Below are 13,468 nucleotides of genomic sequence, written 5' to 3'. Positions count from 1 at the left end.
TGACAATGCTATTTTTATTAGAAATTCTTAACCGGCATTTTTTCACCCATCAATTTTTGGCGCCATTGCCGGGGAGTTGCAACAGTGTGCTAAATTATTGGTTGGTGTAAATATTTTTATATTTACATAATCGCATTTTTTATTTATTTTTATTTGTGTGCTTTCTGTTTATTAGTAGTAATTATTATTTATTTTTTCTTAATACATTTTATTACCATGAGCTATATGTTTCTTTCATTGAATGACGCGATCGTTACTGGATCCGAGCTTAGCCAAATTTGATCCTGAGATCGAAAAGACTATTTCACGTATTAGGCGAGCTCGGCGTCGGTTACCCTCTGAGGGTGGTGAAGGGGTTTCGCCCAATTCACCAGTCTTATCTGAGGTTGACTCTGAAGCGTCATTTGAGGAAGAAACTAGTTCCTCTTTTGCTAATTCTATTGACGCCTCTTCTGTTGATTTAAGTGCAGGTACTATGGCAGAGCCTAGAAGGATTACTCTCAAGGAAGCGAAAGCTCCGAATTTTACACTGCAACCATATCAAGCGCGTCATCCGAATTTGACTGCGAATTTTGAACTGAAGACCGCTTTGATAAATCTCCTGCCTAAGTTCCATGGCCTACTTGCTCAAGAGCTTATCAAGCACCTTAGGGATTTTCAGACAGCTTGCTCAACTACTAGACAGTATGGTGCTGATGAGATTGCCGTCTGGCTATATGCCTTCCCATTTTTTCTTGAGGGAAAGGCAAAGGAGTGGTTCTATACTCAACTGGAAGCTTTTGTTATTAATTGGGATCTGCTTAGAAGGGACTTCCTGGATAAGTACTTTCCAGCAGAGGTTACAGATAAATTGAGGAAGGAGATTTCCTGTGTCATTCAAGGTGAATCAGAGACTCTCTACGAGTATTGGGAACGCTTCAGGAATCTCCTAGACTTATGCCCCACCACAAGATTGACCAATTGGTGTTGATTAGCTATTTCTGCCAAGGCATGAAGCCTCAAGACAAGACTCTCTTAGATGCTGCGAGTAATGGCTCTCTGACAAAGTACAAGACGGCGATAGAAGCGTGGCAACTGATCACCGATCTAGCTGAGTCTAACCGAAATGCAAGGCAAATGACTAATCATCCCAAGGCTGTTGCAGAAGTTTCTTCTAGTAGTAAGACCACTGCTCTCACCAAGACTCTGGGAGAGATGACCAATATACTCAAGCAGCTCCAGCTGAATCAACAACAACCTTCGCCTCCTCCACAGCAGCAATGTCAACAATTAGTCCCTTAAAGAGTGTGTGGAATATGCGCTTGCTATTCTGACTACACTGATGAATGTCCACAACTCCAAGAGGACAACACCTTAGCGGCTACAAATGTTTATCAACACCTTGGCGTCAATACCTATATAATTGGAAAGTGGGATAATGATCTAGGAATATTACACAAGGATGTTTCGGCCAACATTTGTGAGAATATTTTTCTCATGGATGGTGTTACTCCTAACCACTGAGCACTAGGTCCTGTTAAAGCCTAGTTACACCGCATCATTACTCACATTCTCTTACCTCAGAGCAATTCGTATCAACGAGTTACTCTTTGTGACACCTTAGTTCTCTATGCCATTCTTAACAAAGCTGAAATCTCTTTTGCATATCTTATGATGCGTTATATGTACGATTGCATCAAAAGTGATAAAAATGTTTTACTACCATATGACATATTTTTAACTTGTTTCTTTGAGCACTTTGGTGTTGATCTGAACAGTGAAACCTAAGATAATAGAATTTTATCTCTTAAAGGCACTGATGCAGTCAAACAGATAAATGGAAAAAGGGACTAAGGCTTCTAAGGATACTGTTATGCAAGAAGAAGAAGATGAAAGTATCCCTCCTCCGTCAGCAACTCGTACATCAACTTCCAACAAGTACCTGGTTATTGGTATTGTCAAAGATGTGTTGTAAGAATTTGTAAACCTTACCAAGCACATGATCAATTCTAGCCAACAAGCTAGAAGACTTGCAATTCAAAATGAAAATTCATTGAGAAAGTCTCAAAGTAGAGTTGAAGTACTTCTAAAGTACCTTGAATTGTTGGAAGATGATCAAATGATGTCTAAGCATGAAGAAGAAGACATTCTAGAAACCGAGGATAAGGGATCTGATGTTTAGCTCCTTGTTGATGCTGTTGATTTTCAAAACACTGTTTTATGCTGTTTAAATTATGGTCTTTGAATACTTTTAATTTTCTGGATGACTGTCATAGTTAGATACTTAACTTTGATTTGATTGAACTGCTACATTATCCTAACAATTTTTTTTGTGCAAGTAACACTACCTCTCTTTAATGACAAAAAGGGGAGTGAGTGTGAAAATAAATTGTGAATTGTAGCACTGTTTTGATATGATTTATGAATTGACAGATTGTGGTATTTTTAACGATACTAATGTTCAATGAAAATTGAAATGAGGCAGCTATGAATCTTTGGAATCATTTGATTGATGTAAATGTGTTTTTTTAATATTTTATTGTGGCTGTTTTAATTTGTTTATAGCTCTGATTTTAAATTTTTTATGGTTAATAGTGTTTTCAGGATTGAAAGCTTAAAATTCTTTAAATATAAGCCACCAGGCTGGATCATTTGATAAGAATATTTGAATGGTTATTTGAATGTTTAGCAATTCTTGTATAAATTTTATTGATCATAGGTTGAGAGAATGCTAACATTCAGAAGGAGCCAAGTAAATAAAAGAAAGTGAGAGCTCATTTCAAAGATTGAATCATCAAAGGGAAGTTCAATAAAACTCTTCTCATTTTTTTTGTTCATAAATTATTTTATAATGTTTGTCATCAAGAGAAAAATTGTTGAGTTTAAAGAACTAATAACAAATAATTGATGATGAACAAACATTATTATGGTGTTAAAAGTCCAATTATATAAGTGACTTATTTTGTTAATTGTGCATAAATTAATAAAAAGCACAAAAGCCCAATAACAAGCTTCAAGCCCATAAGTACTCATCTCATCACTCATTATCCAAAGAAAGAGTTGCTGATCTCCAATAAATCTAACACTTTCCCATCAAAATAAAAAATAAGTTTAAGGCCAAATTGATGAGCCAAGCCCATGTTCTTTCAATTCATTCATGGCCCATAAAAATAGTTACCATCAAGGGAAGGAAGATTCACTTCCATCTGAACCAAAACATAAAGTAACCGAATTAGTTCTCTCTCTTCTCTTCGTCTCTCTCTTCTCTCTTTCACCCACGTGAAGCATTCCAAAAAGTAAACCAAGAAAAAGAAACTCTTCCTAAGGTTCAAATCAAATATGAAAAAGTGGGTTACCAAGCTCAAGCAAGAAAAAGAAAGTCAATTAGCTAGGGCTCTAAGCAAAGATCAAATATAAAGGCTACATCGGAGAAGTCTTTCTATCTTTGTGCTTCATTAAAGATTGTTGAAGAAGCCTACTCTCTGTATGCACCAAACTGGTAAATTGAAGATTATGGAGCTCTGCTACAAATCAAGGGTCAAGAAAAAAATTTGGAGCCAAAGCACAAATGGATGGTTAAGATCCTTGAAGTAATTTAAAAAAGGATGAAAGAGAAGATGGTGAGTATGGATGCATATAAAGTTCAATCACTGCTACTATCCTATCTCTTTTGTGCCACTACTGTTGCTGATATTTGGGGCAGAAGAAAACATCAAAGTTGATGAAGCCAAGTTTCAAGGTTTGGAAGCTTTACTCCTCTATTAAAGAAGTAAATAGCCAGAGATTGATTCAAGGAGTGAGAGCACAAAGTTTGAGTTTTCATAGCTTACAAAGCTATACCTTCTTCTCCTTCATGGTTCTCTATTGAATATTCAGCTTTCTTAGTTTTATCTTTCTTTGTTTTAATAGAAAAAGGTATTAATGTGAGGAATTAAGAAAAAACCATTGAGAGAAAAGGCAAAGAGAGTTAGAAATTAGAAAATTAAATTTGATAATTTAAAAAGGTAAAAATAATTAAAATATAAATTTTGACACTAATTTTAAAAGTTTTGGCACAAAATTGGGTCAACGGGTCGAACCGATTGGATCGAGCCCAAACCAGGCCCAAGGCCCACTATATATAAGGCCAAATTATCTTTCCCTTGCCTCATAAAATGAAAACACACTGAATGAAAGGGGGGAAACTCAAGAACCCTAACTTCACAGTTTCTCAAACTTCAAATTTCCATATCTTTCAATCTGGAACTCCGATTGACGAGTCGTCAGTGGCCACGCGTTGGTCTCGGAATCCTTTACAAAATTCACTAAACAATTTGGTAAGAAAATTGAGTTTTCTCACCCAGATCTTCTCATTTCATTTTTGAAAATTTGGGATTTTGGGTATTGAAGAATTGAATGATTTTGATGGTTTAGGTGAACTCTAGTAGCGGATAATCATTGGGTTTTGTCCATTTGACCCGTGGGTAACAGTAAGAAAACCCTAACCCTTGTCAATCTTTGATTTTTATGAGGATTAGAAATTTAAATTATGGCCACATATGAAATTGTGTGGTGTTAGATTGAACTCATGTGAAATTGAAGTCATATTGATGAATTGGAACAAAGTTATGGCGAGTTGAAGCTTGTTGAGTTGGTTCCGGAGATGTTGAGGCTTGCGAAAAAGAGACTTTGGGGTGTTTTTGGCTTAGGGAGGAATCGGCCAAGATATGACTTTGGTTTCTCGTAAATAATATATAATGTTGCGTGAAAACTTAGGCTAGTTGACCATAGGTTAAGTTGAATTAAATGAAAGTGCTAAGGTTTTAGTAAGTTTTGTGTAAATTTGAGTTTGTGATAAAGGTGTGTTAAGTATTGATATTAATGAGGGTTTATGAGAATTGTTGATGATTGTGGTGGTTGATGATGATAGTAACTTATGATGATGAAAATGATGAATAATGTTTGTAATTTGGATTGAAAATTGTTGAGTATATTGATGAGATTATAGGTATGGAAATGAGAAATGATTGGAAAACAGGTGAATTATGATCGTGTGGTTGTTTTGGTTATAAACTTATGCTATAGGATTTAGAGTTTGGAAAGCATAGGGGTTGTGGTGTTTTTGGAAAAAACTTTATTTTTAACCAACTTTGGTGAACCATAACTCGGCTTTCGGACCCTTAAATTTTTTGTCAAACTTATTTCAAATGAAAATTGGGTCCGTGAAGTTTATGTCGTTTGAAGAATGGATGAAAAATCATTTAAAGCAAAAAAGTTATGCATGTTTGAAATTTGGTGCAAAAATATGATTTTTCTGCAACTTAGCCATTTTGATGAAAAAGGGAGGCTTGCGGACGCGAGAACCTGCATGCGACGCAAGAATTGGGCACTGTCCAGGTGTCCCGTGTACATGGAACAAGGTTTGCGTACGCAGAAATCCCAGTTTTTGAAGCTTGTGTACGCGAGAACTTACACGCGACGCGAAAAAGTATTGTTGTTTTCATGACTTGTGTACGCGGACCAGGGGTTGCGTATGAGAGATGCCATTTTTCACACTCACGCGTACGCAAACATAGTCTCGCGTATGCAGAACCCTTGTTTGGAAGAAATGTGATTTTCTTCAAAGTTTATCTAATCTTCTAACTTTTCAAACCTCTGTAACTATCCTCTATGATCCGATATCTAGTTTTTAAGCCTGAATTAAAGAGTGAACCTATAGGGGATGTTAAGTGGCAGAGAATGGGGTTACGGAGGATGTAGTTCTAATTAGAAAAGTGTGGACGTGCTGATTATGATGTGAATGAGAACTAAAATGATGTTGATTAATTGAGAATAATGAAGTATTGATGAATTATGATTAGTGATTGAGTTAATGTGTATTGTTTGGGGAAGTGCGGAAATGTTATGAATGATGAATTGAAATGATGTTGAGAATGAATTTTTGGATAAGATACCTAGGCAGTAGGAAGGATTGTGGTTTGTCCTGCTTGCTCAGGATCAATGATTGAGATACCTGGATAGTAGCAAGGATTGTGGTTCATCCCGCTTGCTCTAGGTCGGTGATTGTGACGCCTGGGTAGTAGCAACAGTAGTGGATTATTCCACTTGCTCCAGGTTGAGTCTTTAAACACCTGTCTGGGTAGTAGCAACAGTAGTGGTTTATTTCACTTGCTCTGGGTTTAGCGAGTAGTAGCTAGGGGGTTGTGGCTCAGACCCACTTGCTCGGCAATTGGTGTTTCTGTCCAAGGTTAGCTACTAGGACATGTCAGATTTGGCTATATAACCGACAGATGATATCATCAGCCATAGGACAGACATGCGTCATGTGCATTTGTATGATTTGCTTGAGTATGCATTTGTATTGGTTTGCCTAATTGCTTATCTATAATTAACTACTACTTGTCCTATATGTTGTACTTGCTGTCCATAATTGTGCTTTCCTTGTATGCTTTGTTTGTGTGTGCAACCGAGAGATCCCTTCGTGTGGTGGAAGCGTGACGAGGGTTGTTCCACCGGTGAATTGGAAGGTTAGAAGGAGACAGAAGGAGGGGTGTTGGGTTAAAGATGGATTTAGGACCTAAATACCTTAGACAATCATTCTAATTTATAGTTTAGTACATTGAGTAAAGTATCGTTTTTGTCCCCAACGTATGGGGTAAATCCCAAAATTGTCTCTAACGTTTCAATCGTCCTATTTAAATCTCTAACGTTTTAAAAGTGACTCAATGTTATCTTGCCGTTAATGATCCGTTAACAGAATTAGCGGCGAGATAAAATTGAGACGATTTTGAAACGTTAGGGACTTAAATAGGACGAAAACGTTAGGGACAAAAACAATACATAGAAATAAATTTTAATTTTATCCTTTAATAATATCAATTTTTTACTGTACATAGTATTCAATTATTTTTTAATCACATCTAAGTAAATTATAGTTAATCACGTCACTTTCATTCTAAATAAATTAATTTTTTTTATAATTTTACTCTTAAAGTAATGTAATTTTTTATAAATAAATAAATTTTACACTTTCATTCTAAATAATGTAATTTTACTTTCATTACTTAATCACATTACTTATAATTTTTTTCTATATTTTACACTTTCATTCTAAATAATGTAATTTTACTTTCATTACTTAATCACATTACTTATAATTTTTTTCTATATTTTACACTTTCATTCTAAATAATGTAATTTTACTTTCATTACTTAATCACATTACTTATAATTTTTTTCTATATTTTACACTTTCATTCTAAATAATGTAATTTTACTTTCATTACTTAATCACATTACTTATAATTTTTTTCTATATTTTACACTTTCATTCTAAATAAATAATGTAATGTGATTAGAATGAAAGTATAAAATTATAAAAAAAAATTAATTTATTTAGAATGAAAGTGTAAATTTTATTTATTTATAAAAAAATTATATTACTTTAAGTGTAAAATTATAAAAAAAATAAATTTTATTTAGAATGAAAGTAATGTGATTAAGTGTAATTTACATAGATGTGATTAAAAAATAATTGAATACTATGTACAGTAAAAAATTGATATTATTGAAGATAAAATCAAAATTTATTTCTATGTATTATTTTTGTCCACAACGTTTTTGTCCTATTTAAGTCCCTAACGTTTCAAAATCGTCTCAATTTTGTCTTGCCGTCAATTCTGTTAACAGATCCCTAACGGCAAGACAACATTGAGTCAATTTTAAAACGTTAAGAACTTAAATAGGACGATTAAAACGTTAGGGTTAATTTTGGGACTTACCCCAAACGTTGTACCTGCTGTCCATACTTGTGCTTTCCTTGTATGTTTTGTTTGTGTGTGCAACTGAGAGATCCCTCGTGTGGTGGAGGCGTGACGAGGGTTGTTCCACCGGTGAATTGGAAGGTTAAAAGGAGACAGAAGGAGGGGTGTTTGGTTAAAGATGGATTTAGGACCTAAATACTTTAGACAACCACCCTAATTTATGGTTTAGTATCTTTCATTAAGTTTAAATTTGAGTGTCGGAGTTCTAAAATTGCCTCTGGCTTTTCCGAGACCTTATATATTACCTAAATTGGCACATTTACCATATTGAGAACCTCTGGTTCTCATTCTATATATATATTGTTGTTTTCAGATGCAGAATGCGAGGCATCACACTAAGCATTCTGGAGACTCTTGGAAGTGAAGAACTATCTTAGGACTCAGTGTTTGTATTCTGTTTATGTTTATATATGTACATAGATTTTCCATCTTGTATATATTATGTTTTGTCCCTCTTAGAGGTTGACCGGGAGAAACAGGTGTTTATATTTGAGTTTATTTTGGGTTACATATATGTATATCTATACTTTGGTCGGCCTTTGCTTCGCAGATCGAGCCTGGAGCTTGTTAATTATATCTTTGGAACTCTAATCTTATTTGTATATTATCATTTTCCGTTCGATCTTATCTACCTTTCTGCGTTGACCCGGTCTTGAGTGATGCACTTTTCTGTTTGGTGTTTTGTTCAACTTCTTTTTTCAAGGTTTCTAGTTACAATTTCTTTCAACTATATTACATACATATTTTTATTTTAGAGATCGTACTGTCTCGCCACCTCTAATTTACGTCCTATGCGTAAAGCTCTGTGTCGTAAGTGTTACAAAATACAATAAGGATGTCATAGATTCAATCCCTCATTCTCTAGGTCATTCTGAAACCTTCAGATCAATCTAGGACTCAATTCTAGACTCAACTTTTCTAATTTCTTCTTAGTTTCTCACACTTTGAACTTACATACTGAACTTGAGAGAAATAAACATAAACTTGAAATCATCCATCATTCAATTTCTAAGGCACACCTTAGGCAATCACAAACAGATACCAAGCGTATGTATGTCATGGAATGAATCACCATAACTGATAGGTACCATCCTTGCCAAGTCAAGCTACTCAGCCACCGGCATCCAAGTTTCCTGGCGAGCAGCATGAGCCGATTTGTAATTAAGTCCACGAGCCTCTATAAAGTTTCAGAACCGAATTCAAAATCGAATTGAGTATCATTCCACCACACAGTACAAGAAATACTCTTCATTGACAAAAAGAGCGTACATCCTTGTTAAATTATTAGAGTTAGCATAATCATCATCATACTTAGGCTCATGGCATCATCTTAATCATCATAAAAAATAATAGGTGTAAAGCCCCATAATGGAGACGGAAAACCTTAATCTCATGAGACACTTGGCCTTGACATTCATACACTTGCCATCAAGAGCCTTCATAAGATATGAGGCTTTGTGTCTAATATTGGAAAAACCTTTTCTTAGGACACTTTGCCATACTACCATGTCCATAAATCATGTTTCCATCTTGGATGGCCTTCTTTGGCATCAAGAGTACTTATCATACTAATCAAGTCACTATAGACAATTCTTGACATAGTTGGCAGTCTTTTTCCTTAAATCCTTAACCATTAGCCCTTGAACAAGAAGTACATAACATGATTTCCAAAGTATTTCAGTTATAACTTAAGAGAACAATTCGTGAATTACAAAAGACTTCAAGATACCACGTTATAAGATGAATATCTTAGTTTGGCTCTAGCTCTTTAATCTCAAATGATATAAAAAATCCTCCATAATGCACTCTCATCCTTACTTTGGTAGTACTGCTATGACATCACTAAGGTTTCATGGGTACTACATTAATTTGACACTTAGAGAATGATCCTAAAGCATTAGAGTACCAATTCTACTTGAAATATCAGTGTTTTCTGCATTCTATGGTGAAGCAAATCGTATCTCTAGCCTAGAGAACCGATTCTCCATGATGCTCTGTTTTGAGAAATATGATTCTCCACCAATTGGATCCCTATTTGGGTTTTCAAATGTTAGAAGCTATTGACTTCATCACTCTCCAGTGCAAAATTCTACACTTCACACCACATTCATTTAACTAAATTGAACTAAAATTGTAATAAATTATTTTAGATAAAAACTAATTTTTTCAAGAACAAATTAAATCAAAATGAAGCCATACCCGTTTCTTTTATAGAAACTAATTTATTAAAAATCAAATTTTGTATTTTAATTTTTTTTAAAACCAAACAGACAATCATTGGCTGACTTCTTGGCAAATTCCGATCGGCCAACTGGTATATAATATTTGTCAATTTGCTATGTAAAAAAGTGTTCTGATACTATTTCAATTGAACACTCCTGCCTTTAGACCAAGAATTTCATAGTGAACATATAATCTAATTTTTGGTAGTCCTAATAGTAATTGGGATTCCTTCCCAGTAAAGCCGAAATTCTTTGGCAAATTTAGTCAATATTTCACACATGTTGAACTAACAAATAAGTGATAGGGAGAGATTACGTTTCCTAACAATTTGTCTACATTATTTTACGGCAAATATTAGACCATATGGCTAGCTAACCCCCATATAAAAGTTTGATATTTTCACGTCCGAACAAACACTATTATAAAAGAGCAAAAAAATATCAAGATTTTTTTTGTGACTATCCAAAAGATCATGTAATCATATACCATTATTCTTGTTAGATAGCCAAATTCAAGTTGCAACTCGCATACAAATTAAATATCATGTAAAAACAAAGATCTAGAAATATCATTTGTTTTCCCAAGAAAAAATATCTTTCTCATCATAAAAGAAAATGAAAAAAAAATCTAACGTGTACTTGGCGTGGAAGGTAACAATTAGATCAAACTGGATAAGAAACATGTGTTCACGAATCCTCAGCATCCTCACTTATATATTAATCCCCTTACACCCTATTTCGCTCATTAAACCTCATCTTCCTTTGTAACGACCAAAAACCCTTAATAGGCGCTACTTAAATATCTCAACAAATAACAAGAAAGAAGAACAAAAGAAACCAGAGAAAAAATGGCGACAATTTCTACTGTAACCCTCTCAAGTCCTGCTAGAGTAATTGCCAAGGGAGTAGAGATCCCTCAAAAGGCTCAAACTATCAAGTTCTCACCTGTATTCAGGCTCAACCAAAGGTGGCCCTGTTTAACCGGATCGGGCAGGCCATCTTCGGTCCGACCGCTTCATGCGGCCCCGGATAAGATATCGGAGAAGGTAGAGAAGAGCATAAAGGATGCCGAGGAAGCATGCACTGATAACCCGGCAAGCAACGAGTGTGCGGCGGCTTGGGATGAGGTAGAGGAGCTGAGCGCCGCGGCGAGCCATGCGAGGGACAAGAAGAAAGAATCGGACCCGCTTGAGAACTACTGCAAGGATAACCCAGAGACTGATGAGTGCCGCACCTATGATAACTGATGATGAGGGCGGTTTCATTTCCGAGTCCGTTAGGCTCAAGATATAAATAAAGAATTATATCAATATTTTTATGTAATTGTTTTTAAGTTTCTGTTACACGCATGAGTTGAACAGATACCATCTACTCTTAATTAATTGTTTGTATTGAAGCATGATAAACGATGAGATTATTCCATATAGCATATAACCTAGCTAAGTTGTTCTCATCTATCATTTGTGGGGTTTACTAATTTGCGGTAGATTTAGGACATGACTGACAAGTGACAACATGGTGGGTGACTGAAATTAAATCATGAGCTTTTTTTTGTTTGACTGCATGAATATTTTCATTAATTAAAAAGTTTTAAATTATAAATAAATGATTATTTGTATCCATTAGAGATTAAAATATTGACATATGTACTCATATCAAATTGAAACTAAATTTGTATTCACACAAAATGTCTTTCGTGTGATAAAAGTATCTTACGTGGTACTCTAATCCTCTAAAGATAAAGTACTTTTGTACACGAAAAATATTTTACATTAATATAAATTTAATTTCGATTTAATGTAAATATATATATCAGCGTTTTCATCTTTTTAGATACAAATTGTCATTTATTCTTTAAATTATTAATCGTTTTAATGTGTTAAAAATTTTAAAGAAAAGTTATCATTATTTTTGTGAAAAAGACTAAGTTTCTCTTTCATTTTATTTTTAGTTCCGAATAAATTAGGCAAACGTCCAAAATAAAATAAAGCACTTGTAAGTCATTTGAAAGAAAACGTCCAAAATAAAATAAAGCACTTGTAAGTCATTTGAAAGAAAAAAAAAAGTTAAATGTAATAAACATTTTATCCTTCACATCTAAAATAAACTTTAATTCTATTTTTGTAGCGTATGAAGGAAAGGTAAGCGTGATGATCAAGATGGGATGAAAGGATGATAATGATATTCATAACGTAGGGAGTATAGTTACGAAGGCTTTAAGAGACTGGAGGTAAGGTTGGCAGTAGGGCGATAAGGAGCCAATTTTTATTCTATTCAACTTTATTCTCTCCTTTTTCAATTTTTATATTACTGGTCTCATCTGTATTTACAAGTCATTAGATTAGATGGTCCATAACGTTTGGATCATTAAATTGTTCTATGACAAAAATATATTTTTTAAGTTTTTTAATAACTGTTAAATAGTCTTTATTTAATTTTAATTATAAATTAATTTTTTATATATTATTTAATTATAAAATATATTTTTTATTTTATTAATTATTATTTTATCATTCATCTATCATGTTTATTAATAATAAAAAACTAAAACAATAACAAATTAGATCTTCCATTAATCGTAATAAATATTTTGATCCGTTACATATATATTGGATTGGGAAAATCGTGTTTGTTAGAAATTCAATCGATTAGATGCACAAACCAATCGATTGAAATTCAGGTTTCTTAAACTTCAATCGATTAGAATTGATACACAATCGATTGAATTTTCCACGACATGTGGGGTTTTTCTTATTCAATCGATTAGTCATATTACCCAATCGATTTTAAAAGTTTTCTATTTCAATCATATCTTTTCTCTAAAATTTGAAAACTAAATAAATTAGTTACTATCTCTTATCTTTTTCAAATTTTATTTTATTTCTCTTTTTATTTTCGAATTCTAACTACATATTAAAATGAAAACAAAAATATTTTCCTTTTATTTTAAATTAAATTCGAATTCTCTCCCCCTCTCTCATCTCCTTCTATTTATTTATTTATCTACTAACATTCCTCTTCCACTCAAAATTCGAACCCACTATTCTCCTCTGTGTTCAAATTCTTATTTTCTCCTTCTTCTATTCTTCTCTTCTTCTATTCACATAAAGGAATCTCTATACTGTGACATAGAGGATTCCTCTTTTTTCTGTTTTCTTCTTTTTCATATGAGCAGGAACAAGGATAAGAACATTCTTGTTGAAGCTGATCCTGAACCTGAAAGGACTCTGAAGAGGAAGCTAAGGGAAGCTAAGGCACAACCCTCTGGAGAGGACCTGACAGAAATTTTTGAAAAAGAAGGAGACATGGCCGAACCTAATAACAATGGTGGAGATGCAAAGAAGATGCTTGGTGACTTTATTGCACCTCTTCTAACTTCCATGGAAGAAGCATCTCAATTCCTGCCATTGGAGCAAACAACTTTGAGCTTAAGTCTCAATTAGTTTCTCTAATGCAACAGAATTG

At 33.9% G+C, this 13,468-nt stretch overlaps 1 protein-coding gene across 1 annotated transcript; it reads left to right on the top strand.

Moving 5' to 3' along the window:
* On the top strand, positions 10,728-11,458 carry LOC107619334 (calvin cycle protein CP12-1, chloroplastic). The gene has a single exon (XM_016321589.2). It carries the CDS (start codon positions 10,852-10,854, stop codon positions 11,248-11,250), a length of 399 nt encoding a protein of 132 aa, XP_016177075.1. The 5' UTR covers positions 10,728-10,851; the 3' UTR covers positions 11,251-11,458.

The sequence above is a fragment of the Arachis ipaensis genome, chromosome B09, assembly GCF_000816755.2.
Source record: "Arachis ipaensis cultivar K30076 chromosome B09, Araip1.1, whole genome shotgun sequence".
NCBI lineage: Eukaryota > Viridiplantae > Streptophyta > Magnoliopsida > Fabales > Fabaceae > Arachis > Arachis ipaensis.
The sequence above is the reverse complement of the archived record's forward strand: the minus strand, read 5'-3'. Positions and strand labels throughout refer to the sequence as shown.